Raw genomic sequence first — 24,184 nt, forward strand, 5'->3', positions numbered from 1 at the left:
CCGGGCCCTGCCAGCTGCTCCCGAGCACAGGTCAGAGAAATAACAATAGTAGCAAAAAAAAAAAAAAAAAAAGGTGGTGGGGAAGGATTAAACGCACCGAGGCGGAGTTAAACTTTCAGTAACCAGCGCCCGCTCGGGCTGAAGTTGGATTTGAGCCGGCGGCTGCTGGCCGGGGGCAGCCCGGGATTTGGGGGGCGAGCCGGGGATTTTGGGCGGCCGGGAGTCCCCAGGGAGGGGTCGGGAGGGGGGAGGTGGAGCCGGCGCTGAAATCCCGGGTACCTGGCGAGGGGCGCTGCGCCGCCCGCGTCAGCGGCTCCCGCGCTCCCTCCCCTTCCTCCTCCTCCTCCTCCTCCTCCTCCCGCGGCTCGCCAGGGCGCAGGGGGGGCATGGGGGGTCGCCGCTGACTCCGGGCTCCGAGACAGCCGCGCAGGTAATGCCCCGCCGCTTTCCTCGCTCCTCGCGGCTCTCTTCGCCCGGGAGGGGCGGGATGCGGGGCGCGGGCATCGCCCCCTGCCTCTCCCGGGGGTGGCTCGGCGCGGGGTGCCCCTTCCCCAGCCTCCTCGGTTTGCTTTCACACGGCTTTTCCTGAGGGCCGAGCCCTCTCTCATTGTTATTTTGGGCGGGGGGACGCGCTCAGCGCGGTGGTTTCCTTGGCAGGAGAGGGGGAGCCCAACCTTTGTCCCCTTTCCCCCAAAATAACGCCACGGATGTCCGCTGGTGCCGCTGTCCTGCCCCCATCCCCGGCTCGGATGCGGAGTTCTGATGCTGGGAAGCTGCAAAGTTTCTGGGATGAGCCGCTCGGAACTTCGTCCCAGCCGTGGGAATGCCGCGCGTGGGGGCTGAGCCGCAGTGCGAGCGGTGGGATTTTTAAATCCCCTCCAAACACTATCGGGACGGGAGGACAGCGTTTCCGAATGCCAAACTTGCCCTGGTTTTGGGAAAACACTTTATCTTAGATTATTTTCCCCCTTCTGGTTTACTTGCCGCTGCTTTCCCTCGTATCCCTCCAAACCTGCCGTCCTTCTCTTCTTTAAATTCCACCTTGCCGGCCGCTGTGGCTTCCCCGGGTCGCCTCGCCTCCCCGGCAGCGTTTTCCAGGAGAGAGGGATGCTGGAGCGGGACGTTCCCTGTGCTGCTGTGCATTTGCTTTGTTGTGGGTTTGGGGTTTTGCCCTCGTGCTGGGGGAAAAGCCGCATCTGGCAGCAGATTCCTCCTTGGGCGGGAGGGCTGGCAGGGCTCGCTGCACGCAGCCAGCCTGCCTCCTTCCCGGGATCTCCCCGGGCATCCTGCGGGAGCCTGGGATCAAGCCTGCCTCCTTCCCGGGATCTCCCCGGGCACCCTGCGGGAGCCTGGGATCAAGCCTGCCTCCTTCCCGGGATCTCCCCGGGCACCCTGCAGGAGCCTGGGATCAAGCCTGCCTCCTTCCCGGGATCTCCCCGGCCATCCTGCGGGAGCCTGGGATGCTTCGTGCGTGTGGGATAGAGCTGGTGCATTGGGATGCTCTAATTTTAATTTTTTTTTTTTTTTGGGTGGGGGGTATTGGTGGGAGCAGGGGATAAAGTATCCCCGCGGGATGCTCGCGTTTGTGAAAATTCAGGTGGTTGTTTCGGCAGAGTGAGTTTTACCTTCGTCTCTTCTTGCCCCCTGTCCTGGGGAAGGAGAGGAGGAGAAATCGTTGTGCAGTTCCACGTTCCTTCACCACCCCGCTCCCTCCTTCCCTCCCTCCATCCCCGGCACAAAGCTTTCTTGTTTCCAAAGGAGTCATGAAAAATACAATGTTTTGAGGGAAATTGTAAAGATGGATGTTGTCCCTTCTTTTATTTTTTTTACTATTTATTTATATTTTTGGGGGGCAGTTAGTGGGAACAACAACGTCTGGAAGAGGTGGGAGCCGTGGAGCTTGGCTGGCTGCTGGGGCTGGGCTGAGCCTGGGGAGAGCCCCCAGCCCCTGTCCCTTTTCTCAGGAGCATCACCTGGATGCAGCACCAGAACCACTCCTGCTGCCCAGCTGCAATCATCTCCAGATGCCCAGGGCACGGCAGCTCCTCTGGTGCAAGGAAAAAAGGCAATCCTGCAATCCTGCCCTGAGCAGCCGGGGGTGAAAGGACCTCTGAAAAAGGATTCGGTTTAGGAAGTTTCTTAGATGTTCTGTGCAGATGGTCTGGGGCACAGATTATTTTTGCATTTAAGAAGCTTTAGCATGTGGGATTGGCTTGGTGAGGGGGCTGGCCTGTGGCCTCTTGTTAGGGTGTAAAATATCCCAGCTGCTCACAGCCAGGCTAATGGAGCTGAAGCATGAACTGTTCCATGTGCAACCTAAAACTTCCGTGTTTTTTTTCCCCACTATACTATCCTGTTTCCTCCAGTAGGAATTCTAATAATGTTGCAGCAGAAATAGGGTTGTTTTGGGGCTTTTGTGGCCCAGGAGCTACAGAATTCCTGCCTTTGTGCTGATGCTTGTATCTGACTCTATTTCAGGGTGTAGGTTCTGCATCTGAAATGGGGAGAAACAAGGAATTCCAATGGTTAAGACCCAAATCTTGCAGATATCCTGGATCTTGCCAGGGGTTTGGTAAAGACCAGGGGCTGGTGGTAGCATTTATCTGTGGGCTGTGCTCAGCTTGATGTTTCAGTGTGGGCAGGAGATATTTGTTCACGGGTCCTGGTGACTTTCAATCTGTGAAGGTGAAGATTAGATGGGATATTGGGAAGGAATTGTGCCCTGGGAGGGAGGGCAGACCTGGATCCCTGGCAATGTCCAAGGCCAGGCTGGACAGGGCTTGGAGCACCCTGGAATAGTGAGAGGTGTCCCTGCCCATGGCTTTGTGGTCTTCAGACTCCCTCTGGCCAGAGAGGCAATCCTGGCACACGATGTCACTTTTGCAGCAACCATTTGAAGCCCTGGCTTGGGATGGAAACTGCTCAGGGTGTGGGAGGCCTGTGCTGTCCCTTGGGAGCCTCTGGCAGACCTGGATTGCTGTGCATGTTGGATAAAACAGCTGCTCTCCTGGGAAAAGAGAGGTCCTGCCTGGAGTGTGCTGAGGAGAGTCACAGGGGGCAAATTCCTGATGGAAATTGAGCGATGTGCCGCAGCCTGAGCGTGCTGCACCTCTGGAAAGGGCATGTAGGAGAGGGGCTGGAGAGCTTCAAGGGCCCTCAGCCACATCTGGGGTCTCAGGAGGGCTTGCATGCACAAGCCTGTCACTGGTGACGAACTGCTGTCATTAATCCAAATAACTTCATCCCTGCTGCAAGCCTTTGTCTTCCTATTCAATCCCTGCTCTCTGGGGCTGCTCCTTGGGACTGAGGGGGTTTCTCCTGAGGATCCCCATCCTCCTTTCCCTGTGCTGTCTGTACTTTTTTCCCTGCTTCTACAACCCCCAGCGTGCCCACGGTGCTGCTCCCTCTATTAGCTGGAACAGCCAGCGGGCCTTGGAGAGGTCTGGAGCAGTAAAGTGCCTCTCGCTGGAGTTAAGTGAGCTTTGTGTGAAAGCAGCAAGGACACTTCCCTCTTGATTTGGATGAGGCAAGAAATGGCCTGAGAGCCTTTGCAGCTCTGGTTCATCATTGTGAAGGGTTTTTTTTTAATGGGTTTTCCTATGGTTGTTGTAATTTTTTACGCTTCTTCTGAAGCATCTATTTTTCCCCTCTGTTTTTAAGATCTGAAATTCCAGTGTCCATAGGTCCGAACAAAATAGCCCTGCTGCTTTTTTTTTTAGTGTTGAAAGCTCCCAGCCTGGAGCTTAGGGGCAGCTGGAGGCAGGGAGATGGGATAAAATCCCAGGTACACACACAGCCAGGGCCCTGGGCTTGGAGCAATGTCTGCTGAGCATTACCAAGGGACATGGACTTAAATAACTCACCCATCTCCTTTGGCACAGCTTTAAAATGCAGCACAGTGACTGATTGGGAAGGGCTAGTGGTTTTGAGGCTGCTGCCTTGCTCTTGTGGCTGATGCTGACTTCTTTATCACTGTTGTGGGGGGACATCCTGGGGCAAAGCCTCCCTCCTGCTGCAAAAAGGGGATCCTTGCCTTGAAAGCTGCAGCTGGATGTGGCAAGGAGGGAGGTGCTGAGGCAGTCCCTCCCAGCACTCACTTTACCCCCCCCCCTTTACTCCCACTTCACACACATCTTGTCCTCTTCTTTGCCTTGAAACCCCCTGAACCAAGCAGAGCTCGTGTACTCAGGCGTGGAGCCCCCAGGATCTGTGGGCAGGGCTGGGTGGCAGCAGCACAGGCACACTCGGGGATCCTGTGTGGGAGCCCGAGGATGTTGGGCACTTCTCCTGCACCGTTTCATGGCAGTGCTTGGATGTGCAGCCAGGCTGCTGCCTGCCCTGGGTGGGAGGGAGGCTGCCTCCTTCCAGGCAGGGCACGAGAAGAAAGCGCCTGGCATCGCATTTCTGAGCAGGCTTGGAGTCAGGCCTTCAGCACCCCTCCACTTGCCACTTTGTCCATTCCTGTATATTTTCTAAGAGCCTGGAGAGAGGCTCCTGTCTTGTGGGACCAGACTGTATGTGTCACTTCACTGCATTCACCCTTCCACTTCCTCCTAGAGCAAGAATTCCCACCCTTCCTCCCCCTCCTCCTTTTCTTCCTTCCTCTTGTCCTCCTTTAAGCCAAGATCTATTGCTGTTGGCTGCTTTTCCACCTTTTCATCCCACGTTAGCATCATCTGCTCCTCAGCTTTGCTGTGTTGATTCCATGTGTTGGAGCAGCCCAGGAGCCTCTTGGCTTGGTCCCCATGCCCCATCCCAGCCTTCCTCCTGGCTCAGAAGCTGCTGCTCCAGCTGAAGAGATGTTTTGTGATGGAAAATGGTTGCTATGATGCCTACGGTGACTAGCAACCAGTGCTGGAGGCTCCCTTGAGCCAGTGCTGCCCCACTTAAAAAGAAATCGGGAATTCCTACTTCTCTCTCCCCAAAAATGAAGCTGCCCTCACCGTGGAGGGGTGGGTGGCAGTGACTGATGCAGCAGGGAGTGGGAACTCTCTTCCCAAAGCTCCCAGGGTGGTATTTTAGTATCCCATGGATGCAGAAGTTGAGTTGGATGCATTATCTGGCTCTTCCTTGGAGATGCCACAGTTGTGGTGAAAGGTTTGCGCGCTGCTTACGCAGAGCTGGAGGGTTGTTGGGATTATCTTGTGTCAGGGGCTTGGAAAACCCGTGATATTTCCCGTTCCAGGGGAAAACCTGTATCATTTCCTCTTCCACAGGAAAACCCGTGTCATTTCATTTCCCATTCCATGGGAAAACCTGTGTCATTTCCCATTCCAGGGGAAAACTCATGTCATTTCCTCTTCCACAGGAAAACCCATGTCATTTCCCCTTCCATGGGACAACCCGTGTCGTTTCATTTCCCATTCCATGGGAAAACCTGTGTCATTTCCTACAGCCTTCCTGCAAGGACTGGGAAGTTTAAAGGTGACATTTCCTCCTGGGTTTTTGGTGAAACGATGTCTTAGTGTCATTTTGCAGCTGATGTTTGTCTCCTGTGGAAAAGCAAATGTCTGGGAGCACCAACCAAAATGCTTCCACTCCTGTCCTTGGTTTAAAATGGAAATAAACTGCTGAAAGTGAGGGGAACTTCTGGGTGCTAAGGAAGGAGGAGCTCCAGCTTTTTCCCTGGAAGAGGAAAGGTTTGAGTACCCCAGCTGGGAAGTGCAGAGCTTTGTGGGGAGAAAGCAGCCCCATCTCCAACCTCAGCTTTGGGATGAGGGAAGAAGAGAGGAATTTCCATGCTCTTTTCTCCTGCAAACACCATGTCAGGTGGGTCGCAGCAGGTGCCAGCAGCTGTGCCCCTTATTCCCTGTGGGCATTCATATTCCCCCTCCCAAGTGCAAACCAATATCCTGGCCTGTATTTATTTAACCGGGAAATTTTATTTCCTTTCGCTGCAGGGAATAGAAAGCCAAAAAAAAAAAAAAAATAAAAGAAGGGGGCAAGTTTTTTCACTGGGAACAAATCTCATTTTCAAGAGTCCTGACAAAATGAGCCATAAAATTACAATATTTCAAAGTGCTTTGTAATTCTAGCGTGGATGGCTCTTCATCACGGAATCTGAAAGCTCAGAAAATATAAAACTCATTAGATTAAAATAAACCACCTACCGCACAGGAGAAAAGCTTATTTATCAATATCAATTTACTTCTGATTACTCTGTTCTGCAATTTGTTATTTTTGGGAATTATGATTTGGGCATGGCTCATGCCAATATGGGGGTGGGAATAAAAAAAAAAATCAGAATTAACTTGTAATTTTTTCCTTTTGAATCTTACTTATTGTAAAGCCCTGGCCAAGAGGCAATAATGAGGAGAAAAGGTGCATTTCTAGCTGTGTTTTTTTTAAGGAGCAGAGGGGAAGCTGGGAAAGCAGGAGAGGCTGCTTTTTGGTTGAGGGGTGGTGCTAAGCCATGTGCTTGGCCAAAGGGGGATGCCGGGGGTGGTTTTTGGGTTGCGTGGTCGGTGGTGGTCCTGGCTGCTCTTCCAAGGTGGCCCCAGTGATGGAGGAAGCCTGGGAGAGAGGGGTCCTCCAGCAGCCGGGTGGATGCGGGGACATCCCGGTGACACCTCGGGTGCTTCCACTCCACCTCCCACATCAAATCCTGCGGGGGGAGCAGTGCTGTCCCTCTTTGGGATATTCATTGCAGGAAAAGGGGTGTTTTTGGGAAGGCACACCCAGTTCCCTCCCGTGGCACCTGTTTGGCAGGCTTTGATTTAGACTTCCATTTCTTCTTCACACCCCCGGAGCAGCGCGGAGAGGTTGGAGCTGCAAGTTCTGAGCACCACGATGCTCTTTGGGGCAGGGAAGGCCAGGTTTGGGGTTAAGGCACAGGGCTTTGGGGTGATTGGAGGTGCCGGCGTGGGGCAGCTCGGGTGGAGACAACGGCGCATTCCACATGCGCGCAGAGCGAGCTCCCGCTGAAGTTTATTTTACAATAAACCAGTCCAGGTGCAGAGCCTGGCAGCGCTGTTAGGCACCCTGAGAGCAGTCCATGGCCCGGGCTGGAGCAGTCAGCTGAGGTGCCAGGAGGCTCCTGGAGCATGGCCAGGATGCAGCAGGTGGGATTTGCCACGTTTAGGGATGCAGCAGTGCTGTTGAGGCAGGGAAAAAGCCACTTCCCAGGCTTGGGAAGGAGGAGGCATTTGGAGAAAACAGGCTGGAAGACCTCTGCTTGAGCTGATTTCTGAGCTTTGAAGCCCTGGATTTGTTTGCACTGTGGTGTTTCCTCAGCTCCCCATTTTTGGAGGTTCTGTCTGCAGCTCCGTGTGCCTTGGGAGCAGCTGCCAGCGGATGGGGAAACCTCTGGGTTTAACATCAGTGCTTTGGCAGCCAGGAGGAGACAGCACCTGAGCTCCCAGGGACATTATCATGCTGGAAACTGCACCGAGTGCTTCCACCAAAGAGCCTCTTTCAGGCACAAGATGCAATTTAATCTGCTCTTAGTCACAATTTTTTAAGTTCTCCCCAGAGACTTCTGGATCCTGTTCCTTAAATTTGCAGTATTTGAGTGAACCATCTCGAAGAACCAGTGAAGAGCTGCAATATTAATGAAGACAGAGAAAATCAAAATGACATTTCAGGCAATTACTGACATAATGAAGTGACTGACTTGGAATATCCAATATTTAGATTTATCATGACACTCGAAAGGGGATGCTGTCAACCGCCTTTATTTCTATATCACATAAATTGTTCCTCCACTTCCCTGGTGCTTTTTAAACATGGGCTGTGAAGCTGGAAAATAATGTTCACGCTCACTTGGGCTGATAGCAATGCTGCTTGAGAAGAAAGTTAGCATTTTCCTTTGGCATTTTGGCACTGCAGAAGGCAGAGGATCTCATTTCCATCTCCTCCTCTCTGGCTGCAGCACCACAGCCTGGGTTCCATGCAGGGGTCTGGAACAATGATGCTGAAATTTCCTCCTCCCCAAAACCTATTAAAGCAGGGGGGAAATTGGGATGTTTGGTTTTTCTTAATCACAAGAATCTATTCTTCTTTGGTAGGCCAAATGTAGGGATTTAAAGGGCTTGTCAGGATGCCTGGCTCTGGGGAAAGTGGCCATTTTTGTTTAGAAACTGGGCTTTTGGATAATCTGCTGGCATTGAGCAGAAGTCAGAAACTTGTCATGGGGTGGAGGTTTAAATTCTTCTGCCCTTACTGTGTATTCTGAAGCAATGCGCATGATTGCACCTGCATGTCTTCTCAGGCTTGCACCGAAATACCTGAAGAAGCACAAAACACAGCACAACACCATTTTTCTTGTCTAGGCACAGACCTCTTCATCCCAGAGAGACTCTCCGTAGCAAAATAGCAGGAGAAATTAGAATTTCAGGCCTTTTCTGTGCTGACAGGGTTGTTACGAGCTGTCTTCTGTGACACATCCATCAGTAAAAATAAAATAGGTGTAGCTATAGCTTGGAGCTCCTTCAGGAGCATCCAGGAGGGTTCCTGTGAATCTCTGAGAGGGAGGCAGAGCCCTTCACCCTTAGCTGGGTTGGGTTAACTGTACCCACAGGATGCTGTGGAGGGAAGTTCAGCTGGCTGTCACCTCCTGCCCCTGTCCCTGGGGCTGCTGGTGGGAAGGCATTCCACTGCCCCACAGCTTGCAGAGCAGCCAGGGAAACGTGGGGAGTCTCAGACCAGTCCCTGGGGTCACTCAGGAAATGTCTGGGGGGTTTCCTTGTGCCTTTGTGCTCTCTGTAATGCGTGTGGTTAGCGTTTACCTGCGGGCTGGAATGTTTTAAAATCCACCTGTGCCCATTTCCTTGCAAAGGAGCCCTCGGCTGAGGTTTTCTGGGGTTGGTTTGGAAAAAGCTTTGGGTTTGATGGTCTGAACACCACCAAGTCAGGTTGTGGCTGTGCTGGCAGCTCCCTGGTGCTGTTTTATTCTGTTTCCTTAGCGTGGGGAGACATGTGCTGTGTTGAAAAATTAGGAGGCAGAGAGGGATGGGGACAGGCCTGGCAGCCTCCCTGCTTCCCATGCTCCTGCTCTGCGGCCACCCGGGTGGCGTGAGAGATTCCAGGGGCTCTGCTCTCAAATCTTGGTGCCTCTGCAGTGATTCTGGGTCAAGCTTCTGCCAAACCATCTCAAACCTGGGTGCTGACAGCTCGCTGCTGTGTCTCTCCCGGGTCACAGCAGCTCTTCCTTGCTGCTGGAACAGCTCATCCCAGCTGGGGCTGCTCCTCTGCTGGCCACTGAGGCCACCCTGCCTCGTCCCCTCACCAGAGAGGAGCTTGGGGAAGCAGCAAGGAAAAAATGGAACACCTCCACCAGGTGAATCCTGGTTTCCATTGCCCAGAGGATGTTTAAAACAGAGCTTTGATGTCCTGAGGGCTCCCCTGTGGCACAGCCTGGGGCAGGGCTGCACCCTGAGCCTGATTTCGGGAGGTCACGTCTGTCAGGGGCTGGACTTGACACTGCCTCTCTTCTTTGACAGGAACCATGAAGCATCCCGTGGCTGCTGCTGCCAGCTTCCTGCCTCTCCTCCTGCTCCTGGAGCTGGTCTCTCCAGGTGGGTCTGTCTCTGCTCTCTCCCTGCTCGGGGCTGCTGCTCACAGGGTGCAAAGGCAGCACTTGCTGTGCTTGTGTCTCCTGGTGAATGTGCAGAGCTGCACTGCTGGGGTGGTGTGGGGGGTGAGCAAATCTCCTCTCTCCATCAGACCTTTCATGTCTCCAGCCCGTGGCACCGTGGGGACCTGCACGTGCTGCTCCCACTTCTCCTGCAGCCCTTCCTGGCTGCACACGTGGCCCTCCTTGGGACAGGGGAGGTGGGGCTGGAAAAAGCCTTGGAGAAGGATGGATGTGCTGCTGAGCCAGCAGGGGTACATGCTCCTGGGCTGTCTCGATGAAAAGCTTTGGAAACTTCCAGATGTGGATTTACCAAGGCAGAGCTGCTGCTGGACCTGGCACGAGGTCAATTTACATCAATACAACCTAGGAAAGCTGGAGGGAGGGATCACAGGCAGGGATGCAAAGCAGAAGCTTGTTAGCTGTGTAGCAGCAGAGTATTGCTGGCAAGGCTCTCCCTCTGCTTTCAGCAGCAAAATGATGACCTGAACTGTGCTTAGATGTGTGCTGGGGGGGGGGGGGAAATAACTCCATCCCAAGCTGCAAAACCTTTTTTCTAATTCCAGATGGGGGGAAAGGCAGGGCTGTGGGCCAGGAGAACCTCCACAGGAAGCTCTTTCCACTGATGCTCTGGGTCTTTCCTGGCACAGGGGCTTCTGGCAGGGAGCTGGTGGGACAATGGCCTTTTGGTGTAGAAAATGTGCCTTTTAGGACAGGTTTTGGCACATCACAGGGTGCATAGGAGCTGTAAATGTACAGCAAAGCCCCGTGAAAATTGGGATTGTTACATGACTGCCCTAACCCCCCTGGGTGCTGGTGTGGGGAGAGGGTGCCCGTGTGGCTGTTGCTGATAAACAATAGGCAGTGTGTGTCCATGTGATAGCACTGTGCCCTTTGGAATAAAGGCTTTTTTCCCCTTTTTTTTCCCCTCCTGAAGCCTGGAGATGGCTTGGCCAGATTGGCAGCCTGATTAAGCAGTCAGTGGATGACATTAGCTGTGAGTGACAGGCGCAGTCAATCTCCCTCTGGTGTCGTGTTGGATCAAGGAGAGCCTCACTGGAGCTGGAGCTCCTCTGGAAAGGGAACAAATATGGAAAAAAGACAATCCAGCAAGTCCTTTACCTCCCTGAGAGGTCACCTGCCACCCTGTCCCATTGGAAGTGGGGTCTGCCTGCCAGCTGGGGACTTGCTCCTTCCTTGCAGTGACCAACTGCAAAGCCCTGGGCAGGCAGCGCATGGAGACAGGGATTTGGAGGCTGTGCAGCTCAGCAGAATTCCAGCCCTGCTCCCCTAAACCCTGCCCAGGGCTTGGGTTGCCATCTCTGTGATGAGCAAGTGCTGGCACAGCTGCTGTGCCTGGCACAGGGATAAGGGCAAGGATGCCCTGGGCACTGCAGGTGATGGAGCAGCTCTTCTCAGAAGGTTTGCAGAGCTCCTGGTGAAGCCATGAGCTGGGATGTAACGGGCAAGTGGAGCTTGAGTGGGCTTGGAGTGTTGGGAAGGGGATGATTCAGCTCTGGCAGTGGAGTGGCAGCTCCTGCTGGCCCCTGCTGCAGATGAGCAGAGACCTCCATCAGCCAAGGTCTCCCTGGAGCCCTCTCTTCTCCAGGTTGAGCATCCCCAGCCTTCCCAGCCCACAGCAGCCCCAGCTCTCTCAGATCTTCTTGGCCTCCTCTGGGGTCTCTCCAACAGGTCCATGTCCTCCCTGTGCTGGGGGGACCCCGGCTTGTGTGGAGGGTTACAGGGATGGAAACTCCAGCCCTTATCCTGGCATTTGCAGCCCAAAGTGGTGTCCTGCCTCCAGACCCTCCTCAGCATCTCCCAGCTCCCAGTGCAGGTCTCCCTCCTCCCTGAGCACACAGATCCTGTGTGCTGCCTGCTTTGGAAGCCTCCCAGCACCTGCTGCAGCTGCATTTGGAAAGTGCAACTTATTTTTAGCGTGCTGGTGATATTAAGAGATGTATGTTGAAACTGAAAGGTTTTGCAGAAGTGAGTCCTGTGTGCCACTGGCTGCTGGGGGTGTTTTAGCCTCATTTACCCCTCCCAAAGCCTGCTGGCCTCAGTGGCAGCCAGTGACAAGTGTGCTGCCAAACCTCTGGAGATGCCCTTAGCTCTCAAATAACCCACTTTGTCAGGTTCCTTCTTATTTTCTTTCCAGGTGCTTAACTCCAGAGGCTGGGATTTAAATGTGCCTTTGCAACAGTGCTGCCTCCAGTGCTTTCCCATTTCTCAGGGTGTTTAACCAGCCTGGTGCCTCAGGAAAGAGGGCAGCACTGAAAAATCCCTGTCTTGTTACGGAGGGAGCCCTGGGGGAGCTCGGGCTGCTCCCCAGTCCCGTGCCTGTGTCCCCAGGAGCTGGTTTGGTGGGATGCACACCTGGGAGCTGTGTTTGAAAGGTCTCAGGAGCATCTCCTTCCTTTGGGAGCTTGGCAGGCAGAGAGGCTGCTGAAGCTCGGTCTGTTCTCGCTTCCTGAGGTGGGATGCTGAACACACTCCGCTAAACCTTCCTGGGAAATCACTGTGTGCCTCTCCTGCCAGCTCTTTGCCCGCAGCAGATCTTTCCTGCTCGGCTCTTTCCCCGGCTCAGGCTGCCTTTGTGACTCTCCTCTGCACTCTCTCTGTCCCAGTGAGGCTGCGGGCCAGGGCAGCCGCGAGCCTCCAGCACGGCGGGCGCGGAGAGCAGCCAGCCCGGCTGTCAGAGGGGAAAGGAGGCAATTCGAGGCAAAGGCAGCCAGGGAAGGAGCACAGGGCTTTGCTGGGGTGCCTGACCAGGCGAAAGGCTCTCGGCTCTGGGAGCAAAGCAAAGGTATTAATCGTGGGCTAAACCAGTAATTGATGCTCCTGGTCCCCGTGCTGTCGGCTTTTCCCCTGCCCTCTGCCTTTTGGAAATCCAGAAAGGCTGGTGGAGGGAAGTGCCTCCCCTGCCAACTTTTAGGGGGGACCTCATGGGATTTCTGTGTCCTGCTAGCTCTCATCTTGGGGCTTGTCCCTTGCCAGCATGAGCCTGGTTCCCTGTGAGCATTCCTGAGCCTTTCCCAGCCTTGCTGGCCTACGCCGGGGACATAACTCCTGTTTTTTTCCTCTTCCCAGGTCAGGGCAATCGCCTGCCATACTTCATCAATTACTTCTTTGACACCTACCTGCTGATCAACGAGGACACACCTGTGGGTAAGTGGGCTGGGCATCACACAGTGGAAAAGTATGGAAGAGGAATGTTTTCCTTTTGATTGACAGATGGAGCTTTTCTTTCTTTATTTAGCTGGGGATCGGTTTTTTAGTAAATGCAGAAATCGACCCGGTCGTTCTCAGCGCCTTCCCAGGCTCTCAGTCCATTAAACTCGTGGTCTTCAATCAGGGCTCGTGACTGGCCTTTAATGTGGGAGGAATCGATTGGGAGGCTGGGATGGAGCCTCTGGAGGTGCCTTCTCCCACCTGCAGCACTTGCTGGAGGAAGGGCTCTTGCTGCACCCAGGTCCCCTCAGAGCTGCTGAGGGCTGGCAGGGTCTGCAGAGATCTCCAGTGACCGTTCTGCTGAGCCTTCTGTCCCTTCTAGGGTCCCCTTGGTCAGGCACTGGCAGCCCCTGTGAGATTCGGGGTGGTGTCTGCAAGCAGGCAGGACGTGGAGCCTTGGTGTGGGGGGAAGGTGGAGCGCGGTGGCTGAGCTCTGCACAGGAGAAGTCCTGGGAAGGGAAGCTTCATCCCTCACTGGGAAGCTTCATCTTCCCAGTGAGAGCTGGCTGGCTGGGAACAGCTTAATGGAAATGCTTCCTCACGGGGCACCTTGCTCTCCAAGCACTTGAGCCTGAAATACCTCATGGGAATTGGACTGAGCTCCTATTTTGTCAGAAAATAGGGATATTTCCTACAGCCTGCTTTCCAGTGAGACATTATGCGAGTCAAGTCATTCTTGGTATTACTTTGGCAGCTGAATTTAATTTTTTTTTTAAACTTTGCATTACCCTGTGTGTATATATATAATTGACTCTTAAGTATATTGGCACCTTGAGATTTTGTTTCCAGATGCACCGGAGGGAAATGTCAGCCCGGAAAGTGTTGACACACACAGTTGTTTCTGTGTTTCCTGCTGTTGGTAGGTGTTTTCTGACTTAAAGTTTATTAACTTGAAAAAAAAAATAGCACCTGGAAACACCTTCCAGAGATCCTGAGTGTGAGGAGCAGAACTGTGAGTTGTGCCTGTTTCCTGGGGGGGAAAACAAATTGTATTTTTTTGAGATCTGTTTGAAGGCCCATCCCTCCTTCCAGCATCCCCTCCCTCCAAACCCAGCAGCTCCCTGCCTGCTGCCTGCCATGCCAAAAGGGATCTTAAGCAACAATTAAGAGATCATTCCCCCTCTAATCACTTACAAGAGTAAATTAGTCTTGTCAGGAGCTATTAAGACAGAGAGCTCAGAATTCATTAGGCAAGATTGGGCCAGGGGAGCTGCTGGCGCTGCCGCCGGTCCAGGCTGATTAATTTCTCCCAAAACATCATCAATGCCCATCTGTTTCATTTAGGTCTGGGGAGAGCAATTTTCAGGTGGACTGACCCTGTAGTCAGTTATTTCACCCAGAAGTAATGGAAACACACACACACGTGTGCAGAGGGAGCTGGGAGCTCCGGGAAGGTGCTGGGGAGGGAATTGGAGAAGGAGGGAGATGCCTGGAGAGGAGGGATGGGGACTGGTTGGGTTGTGGTGGCATGGGCAAGACATGGAGAGCCCATGGCAGCTGCCAGCAGCTCTGTCACCCTGTATTTTACTTGGAAAATAGGAGAACTGACTGGATAGAACCCTCTGGGAGAAGAGCGAGCAGGAGAGGGACTGTCCATCTCCATCCTGCTGCTGTTTGCCTTAAGCAAAATCATTCCAAGGGTCGTTTTGCTTAATCCCAGACCTTTTGGAGGGCTGTGGGCCAGGGGTGCTGTGGATGCCAGGTGAGTGGCCCTGGCAGGGTGTGACGTGAGCTGGGAAGGCGGCACTGCTGCCACGGGGGTTACTGCAGCCCTGGATTTGCCAGCAGCTGGGGACGGGCAGGCAGCACTCCAGGCTCCTCCTGTCAGGGTCCCTGCTGCTGCCAAAGCAGCGTCTTCTTAGCATAATGTAATGACTGGAGTCTAATTGCCCAGCAAATGGATTTGCTGTGAGCAGGACAGGAGAGGGAAAATGAAGATGATCCATCATGTCAGGTCTGTAAGTAGCCTTATAACCACCTAGCTTGGACTCACCCAGGTTTCTCTGAAAGCTTTCATGCCTCAACGCCTTGCAAAATGCGTGACAAAAGAGGCCGTTCAGACGAGTGTAATTCCACTTCCCCTCCATCCTAGCGAGAACATTTTGGCCTCACTGGAATAATGTTGTCTTAAAAGAGTGGGAGACACTTCATCCACTGCACTTGAGGTGATAACATTCCCTTGGCCTTGCCCTCAGGCTGTGTTGTGTCAGGGGCATGGTCACCCAGGTGGGGACAATGTGTCCCCTCCTGCCCATCAGGCCTTGGTAATTCCTGCCTGGCTTAAAACCAGCAGAGGGACTTAGTCTGGATCTCAGGTCAGCTGCGTGGGGCTGTGAGCACGTGGTGGGAGGTGCCCCTGGGTACGGCAGGGGGCTGTAACAAGATGACCTTTAAGTGCCTTCCCCCCCAAACCATTCCACGGTTCCATGAAGGACTGGTGTCCCCTGTAAGGCCTGCCGGGCTGAGCAGGGCATGGCACAGGGAAAGCCACTGGGATGGCCATTCCCTGGGCAATGGGGGTGTGAGGACGTGCTGGTGACAGCACCTGGGCCAGCTGGCAGGTGGGGAGGCTGGGCTCCCACAGGAATTCTGCCTAGGCTGCTGTTTGATTCCATGGCTTACTCCTGTGCAGGAATGGCTGCAGCTCAGGCTCTCAGCTCTCCACCCCACCAGCTCACTGGGATGCCTGCTGTGACTGGTGAGATCCTCAGCCCTGTGTCCCCCAAATCTGGCTGTCTCTGAAGGTCCTGAGTTCGTTCCTCACATGGGCACCACTAAATCTTGGTTCTCCTCTTCTTCTTCTCCTCTTCTCCTCCTCTTCTCCTCCTCTTCTCCTCCTGTTCTTCTCTTCATCTCCTCTTCATCTCCTCTTCTCTTCTTCTCCTCCTCTTCTCCTCCTCTTCTCCTCCTCTTCTTCTCCTCCTCTTCTTCTCCTCCTCTTCTTCTCCTCCTCTTCTTCTCCTCCTCTTCTTCTCCTCCTCTTCTTCTCTTCCTCTTCTTCTCTTCCTCTTCTTCTCTTCTCCTCTTCTTCTCTTCTCCTCCTCTTCTTCTCCTCCTCTTCTCCTTTTCTTCTCTTCTTCTCTCATGTCTTTCTTTTTTTTTTTTTTGGTTACGTTTGGGATTGAAAGTGTTTGAGATGGTATTTTGTGTTTAGATGCAGATGTTTAATGTTTTTTATTTATATCACAGTCCTACAAGCTGTGAGTTTTACGGTATTTTACTAACAAGCTACAAAATGCTTCCTTATCTATCTTTACAAGTTTTTTAATGGAAAAACTATTTAATTAAGAAATGCCACTTGAATTATTTTTATTTTTAACCTAATAACTAATCTCTTATGTCTTGAAATGTGGATTTTTCTAATTACAAAATACTACTAAAAAACTACTGCTCAAAAAACTACTACTCAAACTCATGAAGAAGAAGGTGAAGAAGAAGGACTAAAAATCTCTTCTTTTAAGAGAAAGCTTTATATATATTACTATATCCTAAAACTAAGTTTTCTACCACACTTTTATTCAAACTGCACACCTATAATTTCAGTTCTGTCATTCCATTTTGGAAGCTTTTACACAGCCTCAGGTCAAATGCAGTGTTCCCTTGTGGGTCTGTGCCTTTCAGCACAGAAAGTCTGAAATTCTCAGCATCCAGGCTTCCAACAGCTGTCTCAGCACCTCCTCCCACCCTGGGACCATGGAGAAGTCCCAAGTCAGCAAGTGCCAGGGCCAGGAGCGTGGGGTGACAGCCTCGGCAGTGCCACATCCAGTGACCCAGGCTGTGGTCCTGCTCAGAGCCCCCTTCTCCTTCCCTCCCAGGAGGCCTGGGCTGTGCTCTCCATCCCGGGGCGCGCCACGCTCAGGGAGCAAGGCAGATGGATGGCTGACAGGGAATTTCATGGCTGCTCTGCCCTCTTCTTGCTCTGTGCAGCTTTTGCTGAGCTGGCAAACTCTGTGGCCAGGGATATTTCTCCCCTAAATTTGAATAGGCAGGGCTGAACCCTGCTCTTTGTGAGACCTGCTTCAGAATGGGCTGCAGGAGTTGTGCCTCTCACTGTGCCCAGGAGGAGCCAGGGATGGTGGAGTGCCACCGAGGAGCACGTGTGCTTGGCTGGCCAGTGGCAATGAAAGGCTTTAGATTGGCGTGTGACACCCTGTGCTTGCTGGGACACAACCATTTCACAAGGAGACTAAAGAGGAGCGTGGTATTTCAAAGGCAGGGTGCTCTGTGGTAGCTCCTCACGTGGATCTGAGGCAGCACATCCCTCTGATATTTGTGGATGATTTGATTTAATTCTCTGTACTAGAAAAGGACTGGGCCAGAAGGCTTTTATTCTCCATCCTCCACGCTCTGTGTCTGTCCTTTCCAAGGCAATCATCTCTTCCAACACTGCCTTATGCGCAGGGAGATGCTTTGGCACCCAGGAAAGGTCCCTGGGGGTGCTGGGCTGCTCAAGCTGCTGCTGAAGATATGGTTATCAGTGTAGAACTGAGCACGGGCTGAACCTGTTTGATCCCACAGCTGTGCCCAGGCTCCTCCAGATGCATCACTGGAAGGAAAAAAGACAAAAAAAGATGCTGGCTCTCCAATTCCCTGCCTGCTTCTGGACTGATTAAATAGTTTCAGAGCTCAGATATCCACACTTGAGGCTTGGGGGCCAGCTGTGGCCATCTGAGCTCGCCAGGGCCACCAGACCCTTTTCCCTTTGGTGTCCCCCTCACTGTTCCTGGAGAGGGGCTGCACCTGCTCCGGTGTCCCTCTTGCTCAAAAGGAGGTGTTCAAGCTGAAGACAAAATCATAAATGCATCTCGGTGTGCATAGGGTTGAAAGTCAGAAAGGACCCTAGAGGCACACTGCTAATGAGGTGTTAATTGGTTACCCTGTGGGGCTCAGGATGGATTTAAAATGTGGGCCTAGCTGATGGTAGGCTTGTGGGATGAGGTGCATTTACAGGAGTCATGATGGTGATGCCCCTGTGTGAAAAACGCCAATCACTTGGTTTTTAAAATTTTGAACGTTTAATAATGATAAAATGGTTATAAAAATAGTAATACAATTAGAGTAATAAAAATTTAGAGTTAGGACAATTACAAGACAATAAAAAACAAAGACTTAAGGATGTCTGGATGCTCTTGGGCACTTAAACCCTGACAAGAATAACTTGTGAACAAAGGAATAACCCTTAAAAACCATACACTGTTGCATATTGATACATACTTCATGGTTACGCATACATTCTATTTAAAACAAGAAACTGTGTCTGGACTATGTCAACTCCTTTTCATCCCTACAGTGTTTTTGAGTCTGGGCAGGGCCTGAAGAAATCAGCTTCTTCTGATAAGCAAATCATAAATTCCTCTTCTCTGGAAGATTTAGGTATTCTGTGACTGTTATCTCGAAGTGAATATCTCATTCTTTAAAAAAAAAAAAAAAGTATAGATTCTATTTTAACTACAAAACTACATTTACCATACTATTAAAATGTTAATGCAGCGCTTCTAATCCATATAACATAATACATATTGTATTCAATTTAACATTTGCAAAAAGCCAACCATAAAATATGCATTTTTCACACCCTGGACCCCTGGCAGTGTCTAAGGCCAGGCTGGACAGGGCTTGGAGCCACCTGGGCTAGTGGAAGGTGTCCCTGGCTGTGGGAGGGGGGTTGAAAGAGATGGTTTTGAGGGTCCCTTCCCACCCAGACCACTCTGTGAGAGGATAAGGGAGGCTGCCCATCCCTCTGCTGTGGGATTGTCTCTGCTGAGCTTCAGCTGCTGTGAAACCAGTAAATAATCCCCAGCTGGGAGGGCAGGCACGGGCTGGGACAAGTGGGCAAGTGCACGGTGGCACTTGGTCTGGTCACAGAACCTGGGGACCAAGTGTGTTGGCACTGACACAGGAGCTTGTGGTTCAGAATGGTAAAAAACCCCCACCAAGCTGCTTTTGTTGTTTATCTGACAGACATAAGGTGAGCTGGCAAGCGCTGGAGGACCCTAAAGTGCTTGGTTTGCTCGCTGGGTGGGCTGCCCAGGGAGCAAACACCCGTGTGCAGCAGGCAGGATTGGTTTGGCCTTTTAGGAAGGGTAATTCCAGAGGAGTATGCCGGGCTCTGGCTGTGGGGAGATTGCCTGGTTTGAACCTGCCTCTCAAACTTCCTTGTGGCCATCGCTGAGGTTCTCCTTCACAAAGGGAGGCTGTGGCCACCTCGCCTTCCTCTTCATTGTTTATCTATCACCCAATGGCTGTTTACTGCCCAAAACTGAGTTTTAAGCGTTCTTGAGTGCTCTTCAGAGGAGCAGCCTCGTTTCTAAGTGTGCTGAGGACCCTAATGAACAGCAATATTTGAGGAGAGCCTAAGAGGGGGATCTCAGCTCTCCCAGCTGAAGCCCTTTCTCTGTCATCTGAAGGCCCATTGATGAAATTACTTGTTGAGCTGCAGAAAGTACAGCATCTTTAATGAAAACTTAAGGCTAGAAAATTAGTTATTCCCAACATCAGGAAACTTAAGGCTTAAAAAAAAAAAAGCCCCACTCCCACCCAAACCCTTAACCCTGCATCATTAAATTAATCACTTCATCAATCACTTAAACTTTCATATCTGCTTTGCTAATAGGCAGTAACATTAATGCTCATGTTTAAGAAGGGGAAGAGGGAGAAGGAAGAAAGTATATTTGCAATATGGACTCATTAACATGCCAGGGTAACCTTGCTCCTCATCACACCATCCTGAGGTTTGATCTTGCCACCTTTTGAGCCCTGGCACAGGGGCCAAGCCCTTTCCAGGGAGAGGGAGGAAGATGTGGGAGCTTGGTAATGAGGAATGGGGTGATTTTTTATGTCTGGGATGGCTTTAGCAGCATTAATTATCTGTACATGGCTGGCTTCTGACTGGCTGTGCCCCGTTCCTTGTTACTCTGTAGTGCCTGGGCTTGGATGTCAGCACTGTCCCAGCTCAGGAAAATTGGGTCTTCCAGGCTGATTGGAGGCATTAACATGGGTGGCAGAAGTGACAAAGAGCAGTAAGTCAGGCTTAATAGAGAGAAAAAAAAAAAAAAACACAGGAGGGGGGAAAAGCACATATGTATGGATATGTGTGTATATATTCAAGTTAGGAGACATATATATGTGTGTGTGTGTGTCTGTGTGCGTGTGTGTGTGTGTGTGTAGCTTTGTGGAGGTATTCATGTTCTAGGGGAATATTATTAGTCAAGGGTCGTTCCCTGTGCTGGAGGGGAACACTCGCATTTGCACACACTGATAATCTTATTTTTGGTGGGGAAGGTGAACTGTGATTTCACTACCAGGGAAAAAAAGCCGTGGTTGCAATCTGTGATGAACATGATTGTGTGTTTTGCCAGATTGGAAACTTGATATTTGGGTGGTGTGAGTTTAAAAAAGAAGGGAAAAAAAACCTTAACCCTAACTCCTTTACCCTCTGCTTCTAATGTTGGCACATCTGAGATCTCTGCAGTCTGGACCTGCCCCATCCCTGGCAGTGCCCAAGGCCAGGCTGGAGGGGCTTGGAGCAGCCTGGGATGGTAGAAGGTGTCCCTGCCCACACCAAGGGGTGGAAAAAGACAGCCTTGAAGCTCCCTTTCAACCCAAACCATTCCATGGCACCCTCAATGACTCTTTTTATAGAATTTTCAGGCTAGAGAAGGAATTACCCTTTCAGTTAAAACTTCCAATAACTGGGCACTGTGGAAGACCTTTCCTTTAAGAAAAAAACCACCACCACCAATTGGTGGTTGTTCCTTGCTGGTGTAAAACAATCAAAAAAAAAATATGCCAAGGAGAAAAAAGTCAACAACAACAAGGAAACAAGGAGTTAACTCAAAGTCATCAGAGCAATTAAAACATGAAGAATATACTGAGTGAGTGCCCACTGTGGGAGCTGCCCCCTTCCAGAATGGAGAGCAGATAGAAGAGATCTCCATCTTCTGGAGGTGGATCCACAATTGGGGAATTGTGGGGTGCAGTTCCTGTTGTTGGGAACCCGCTGCTCTCCCGCTGAGCATCCTCTGCGTGTTGGTCCCTGGCACGCTGTGTAGACTGCCTGGCTGGCAGCTGGTTTTACCTCCTGGGCAGCTTGTTTTACCTCATTTTCCATGGTTTTGGGGAGCATGGGTCACCTCAGAGCTGCATGGATCCATCCCCTCCCCAGCTTTTAAACTGATTTATGGAGGTGTGAGCTAAGGCAGCTCCTGCCCTGAACGGCTTCGTGTGCTTGGCTGGCAGGGGGAGTTCATACACTGGTTCCTCCTGTCAGCCTGCTGGGGTGCTTTGATGGCTTTTGAATTAACTGCAGCCACTTGGGGAGGGGGGAAAGGAAGCCTTGTTGGACAACTCTGTGAAAACATCTGCTCCGTTCGCAGCGCTGGCCAGGGCAGTGAAAAAGCTCCATGCGCTCTCTCTCTTTAAGATTTATTAATATTGCTGGGTACACGAGGGGGGAAGATCTCAAACACTTGACATTTAATGGTTAGTAACTCAATTTTATTCCATTCATCTGCATGGTTTGTCAGGTGCCTGCTCTGGTATTGTATCACGGAGGTTGTCTTGCTGCCTCTGAGCAATTAGGAGGGTGATTTGGTACCTGAATCTGGAAAACCTTTTTATTTTTCCTTTCTAATTGATTATTAGCTTTGAGGTGAGAGTTGGTGTCATGGAACGTAATATCCTTTCATAAACAGTGATGCAGTGGCTTTACTTGCTCTGCTGTTTTGGTTTCAAGCAGTTAATTTGAAAAGAAGGAGGGGGGGGAATATTTTGAAATATAGAAAGTCCAAGGGAGATGAACAATTTGGGGTATGGAGAGAAGCGAGGAACATCCTCCCGGGCAGAGATTAATGGTTGTTACAAATGATTTTGGGAAATAGAGGGGAAGGAATAAGATGTGGCAGAAGACTGTAAAATAAGTACCAGCACTGCAGAAAACCCTGACTCTGGAAATGCACCTTTTCCCACATGACAGCAGCATCAGATTAAACACATCCTGCCGGATAAAGCAGCATTTCCCTGCCAGGGAGCACTGGTGTGTGCTGGGCAAGAAGTGAGGGGAATACACAGAAAGCATCAATCTTCCTCCACATCTCTCCCAGCTGCTTTCCATGGGGCGTGAAAGGTGGGGAAAAAACATCTCCCAGGATTTGCAAGTTGTTCTTTGCCTCGTGAAAATTGTCTGTGCTCCCATCAGGTGCAGAGCAAGGAGTGAGGGACTGCAGAGAGAATCAGCCAGAAGTCATTGCCCACCTGCTTTGCTGGGGTGGGGGAAAGAGTCAGAAATTGAGGCTCTGTACTGGTGGGGGGAAATATCCCAAGCTGGTTTCATCACACTGCAACAGGATGATCTTGTGGAGGCATAAAAATTGGCAGCATCCTCGAAGTTCACAGAACAGTGGCAGGAGAATGAGTTTCACTGGTGCTGGGATGCTCCATAGGCAGTTTCTGGCAGATACAGATGGGAAAGGTGTCTCCTAGGAGCGAGGGGGGACCTCCATGGATTTCCAACCAGTAGCTTGATTTTGCATTCCAGGTTGTAAGCGGGGGGTGTAATTTTTTTTTTATTTGTTTTGCTGGCTAGTTCATCTCAAAAGCCAAAATTGCTGTGCTTGGTGTGAGCACAATTCCACTGTAAAATCAGCTGGATTCTGTTTTCCATTGGTGGTATTCCCCACTCCAGCCCCCTGAGGTAGAAGTTCACCCCAGGACCAGCAAATAGAGTGGTTGGTCTGGGTTTGCTCTTGGTGTGTCCTGCACCCAGTGCTGTTATCCAGGCGAGCACAGGGACAGCTTTCACCGGGATGTGCTCCCAGCAGTGGAGGATGCTCTTTAAAAGAAGTTTTCCTGTCATGGATCTGCATGCAGCCTCTTTGGAACAGGGTGCAAGGTCAGTATTTAGGGTGCCCTGGCTGGAGGGGGTGACAGGGCCAGCTCTGTGCTAGGCAGGGGCTCATCCCTGTTTTCCATGAAACCCACTGCCATGTGCAAGTGGCCCCAGGTGGTTGGGTAATGGCATCCTTAATTGTGCTCTGAAGGAGATTAACTTCTTATCTGGCAGCCTGACATCTTTATTGTTATTAATGTGTGAATAATGCACTGTGGTGGGGTTTTTATGCATAATTCTGGTAACAAATATTTTCCTTTTGTTTACTCGTGTCTGTTACTTTGCCACCGTGGGATTCCCAGGCTCCAAGGGGGGGAAATCCCAGAGGTCAAGGAATGCTGCCCCTATTTCTTTCCTTATTAAATGGTCATGACACTGCAGCTCTTCCCCTTTATTTCTTCTGTGAGTAGAGGTGGTGATGGGCAATTCCTCTGGTAGTCTGGAGTTTCTGGGGACAGTGGGTGTTGGAATGGGACATGGAGGACTAGGGACCATCAGTCAGATGAGGCTTGTGATTTTGGGGTACAAACAGGGATGGGCAGGCTTGGGATGCTGCCAGGCATTGGTGCAGGTGCCTGTGGGGCTGGGGGTGCTCTGCAGGGGCTGGATGTGTCCCTCGGTGCTGGCAGGGCAGGGAAGGGGAGCTGTGGAGGGTGGGAGGCAGCTGCAATCTGTCGACTCCACGACAAGCAGCTCCTGTGATGTAACTTGCTATTGAACAGGATAACAAGGTCAATAATGCCTTTGCCTGGGAGAGCTTCAGCCAACACTTCTATCAAAACCAATATTAATTTTCACTAATTAGGAGCTGCAGCTAATGAGTGTCACAGCTAATTTACCTCATCCATAACGAGGGAGAGGAGGGGGTCAGGTGCCTGGGATCAGAGCCTGCAAATCTGCCTCCTTTCTGCTCCCCCTTCTTCCTGGCCCAACACGTGTTTGTCACCTGGGTGGCTTCTGTCTGCAGGGACGTGGGAATGTGTGTCTGGTGCTCTGCTGCCTGCCTTGGAGCACGGGAATGCTTTGGGAAGGCAGGGAAGGAGCTGGATGGGAGATGTGCTCTGCAGCAGGTGTTGGCTGCTCCAGTGAGGGGAGGAAAAAGAGCTTGGAAGGATGTGCAAGGGAAGTCTCTGGGAGAGAAAAGGATGCCTGTTGTCCTGAAGGAGAAGTTGGAGTGGAGTGTTTGCTCTTGAAGCTTTAATTTCAAAAGCCTTTCTTGTGTGTTTTATTATCCTGCTCCCTTTCATACCTTTAACCCACTCCCATCGGCCTGGAAAGCACCAAACAGTGAAGCAGTGAGTCTGTCACCATCCACAGTCTTGTGCCTCGCTCTAGGGAGCCTTTCTGTCAGCTTTGATCATGGGACAAGCTGGACAAGTGTTGCAAATGTTTATGGGGAGAGAACTTTTGTGTGCAGATAACTTTGGTGCTGTGCAGGTCGTCTTCCTGACCAGGTCACAGGCCAGGAGCATTCTGTGGATGTTGCCAAGAGTGCC

At 51.5% G+C, this 24,184-nt stretch overlaps 1 protein-coding gene across 1 annotated transcript in view; it reads left to right on the forward strand.

Moving 5' to 3' along the window:
* The first annotated feature begins 282 nt into the window (after positions 1 to 282).
* The window catches only part of CDH23 (cadherin related 23), a 186,496-nt gene continuing 162,594 nt past the window's right edge, over positions 283 to 24,184 (forward strand). The window contains exons 1-3 of the mRNA XM_077784783.2: positions 283 to 430; positions 9,441 to 9,515; positions 12,662 to 12,739. Of these exons, the coding sequence (XP_077640909.2) occupies positions 9,446 to 9,515; positions 12,662 to 12,739 (148 nt within the window). The 5' untranslated portion in view covers positions 283 to 430; positions 9,441 to 9,445. The remainder of the gene's footprint in view (positions 431 to 9,440; positions 9,516 to 12,661; positions 12,740 to 24,184) is intronic.

Source organism: Lonchura striata, chromosome 6 (genome assembly GCF_050655825.1).
Source record: "Lonchura striata isolate lonStrDom1 chromosome 6, ASM5065582v1, whole genome shotgun sequence".
In the NCBI taxonomy this organism is placed as follows: Eukaryota; Metazoa; Chordata; class Aves; order Passeriformes; family Estrildidae; genus Lonchura; species Lonchura striata.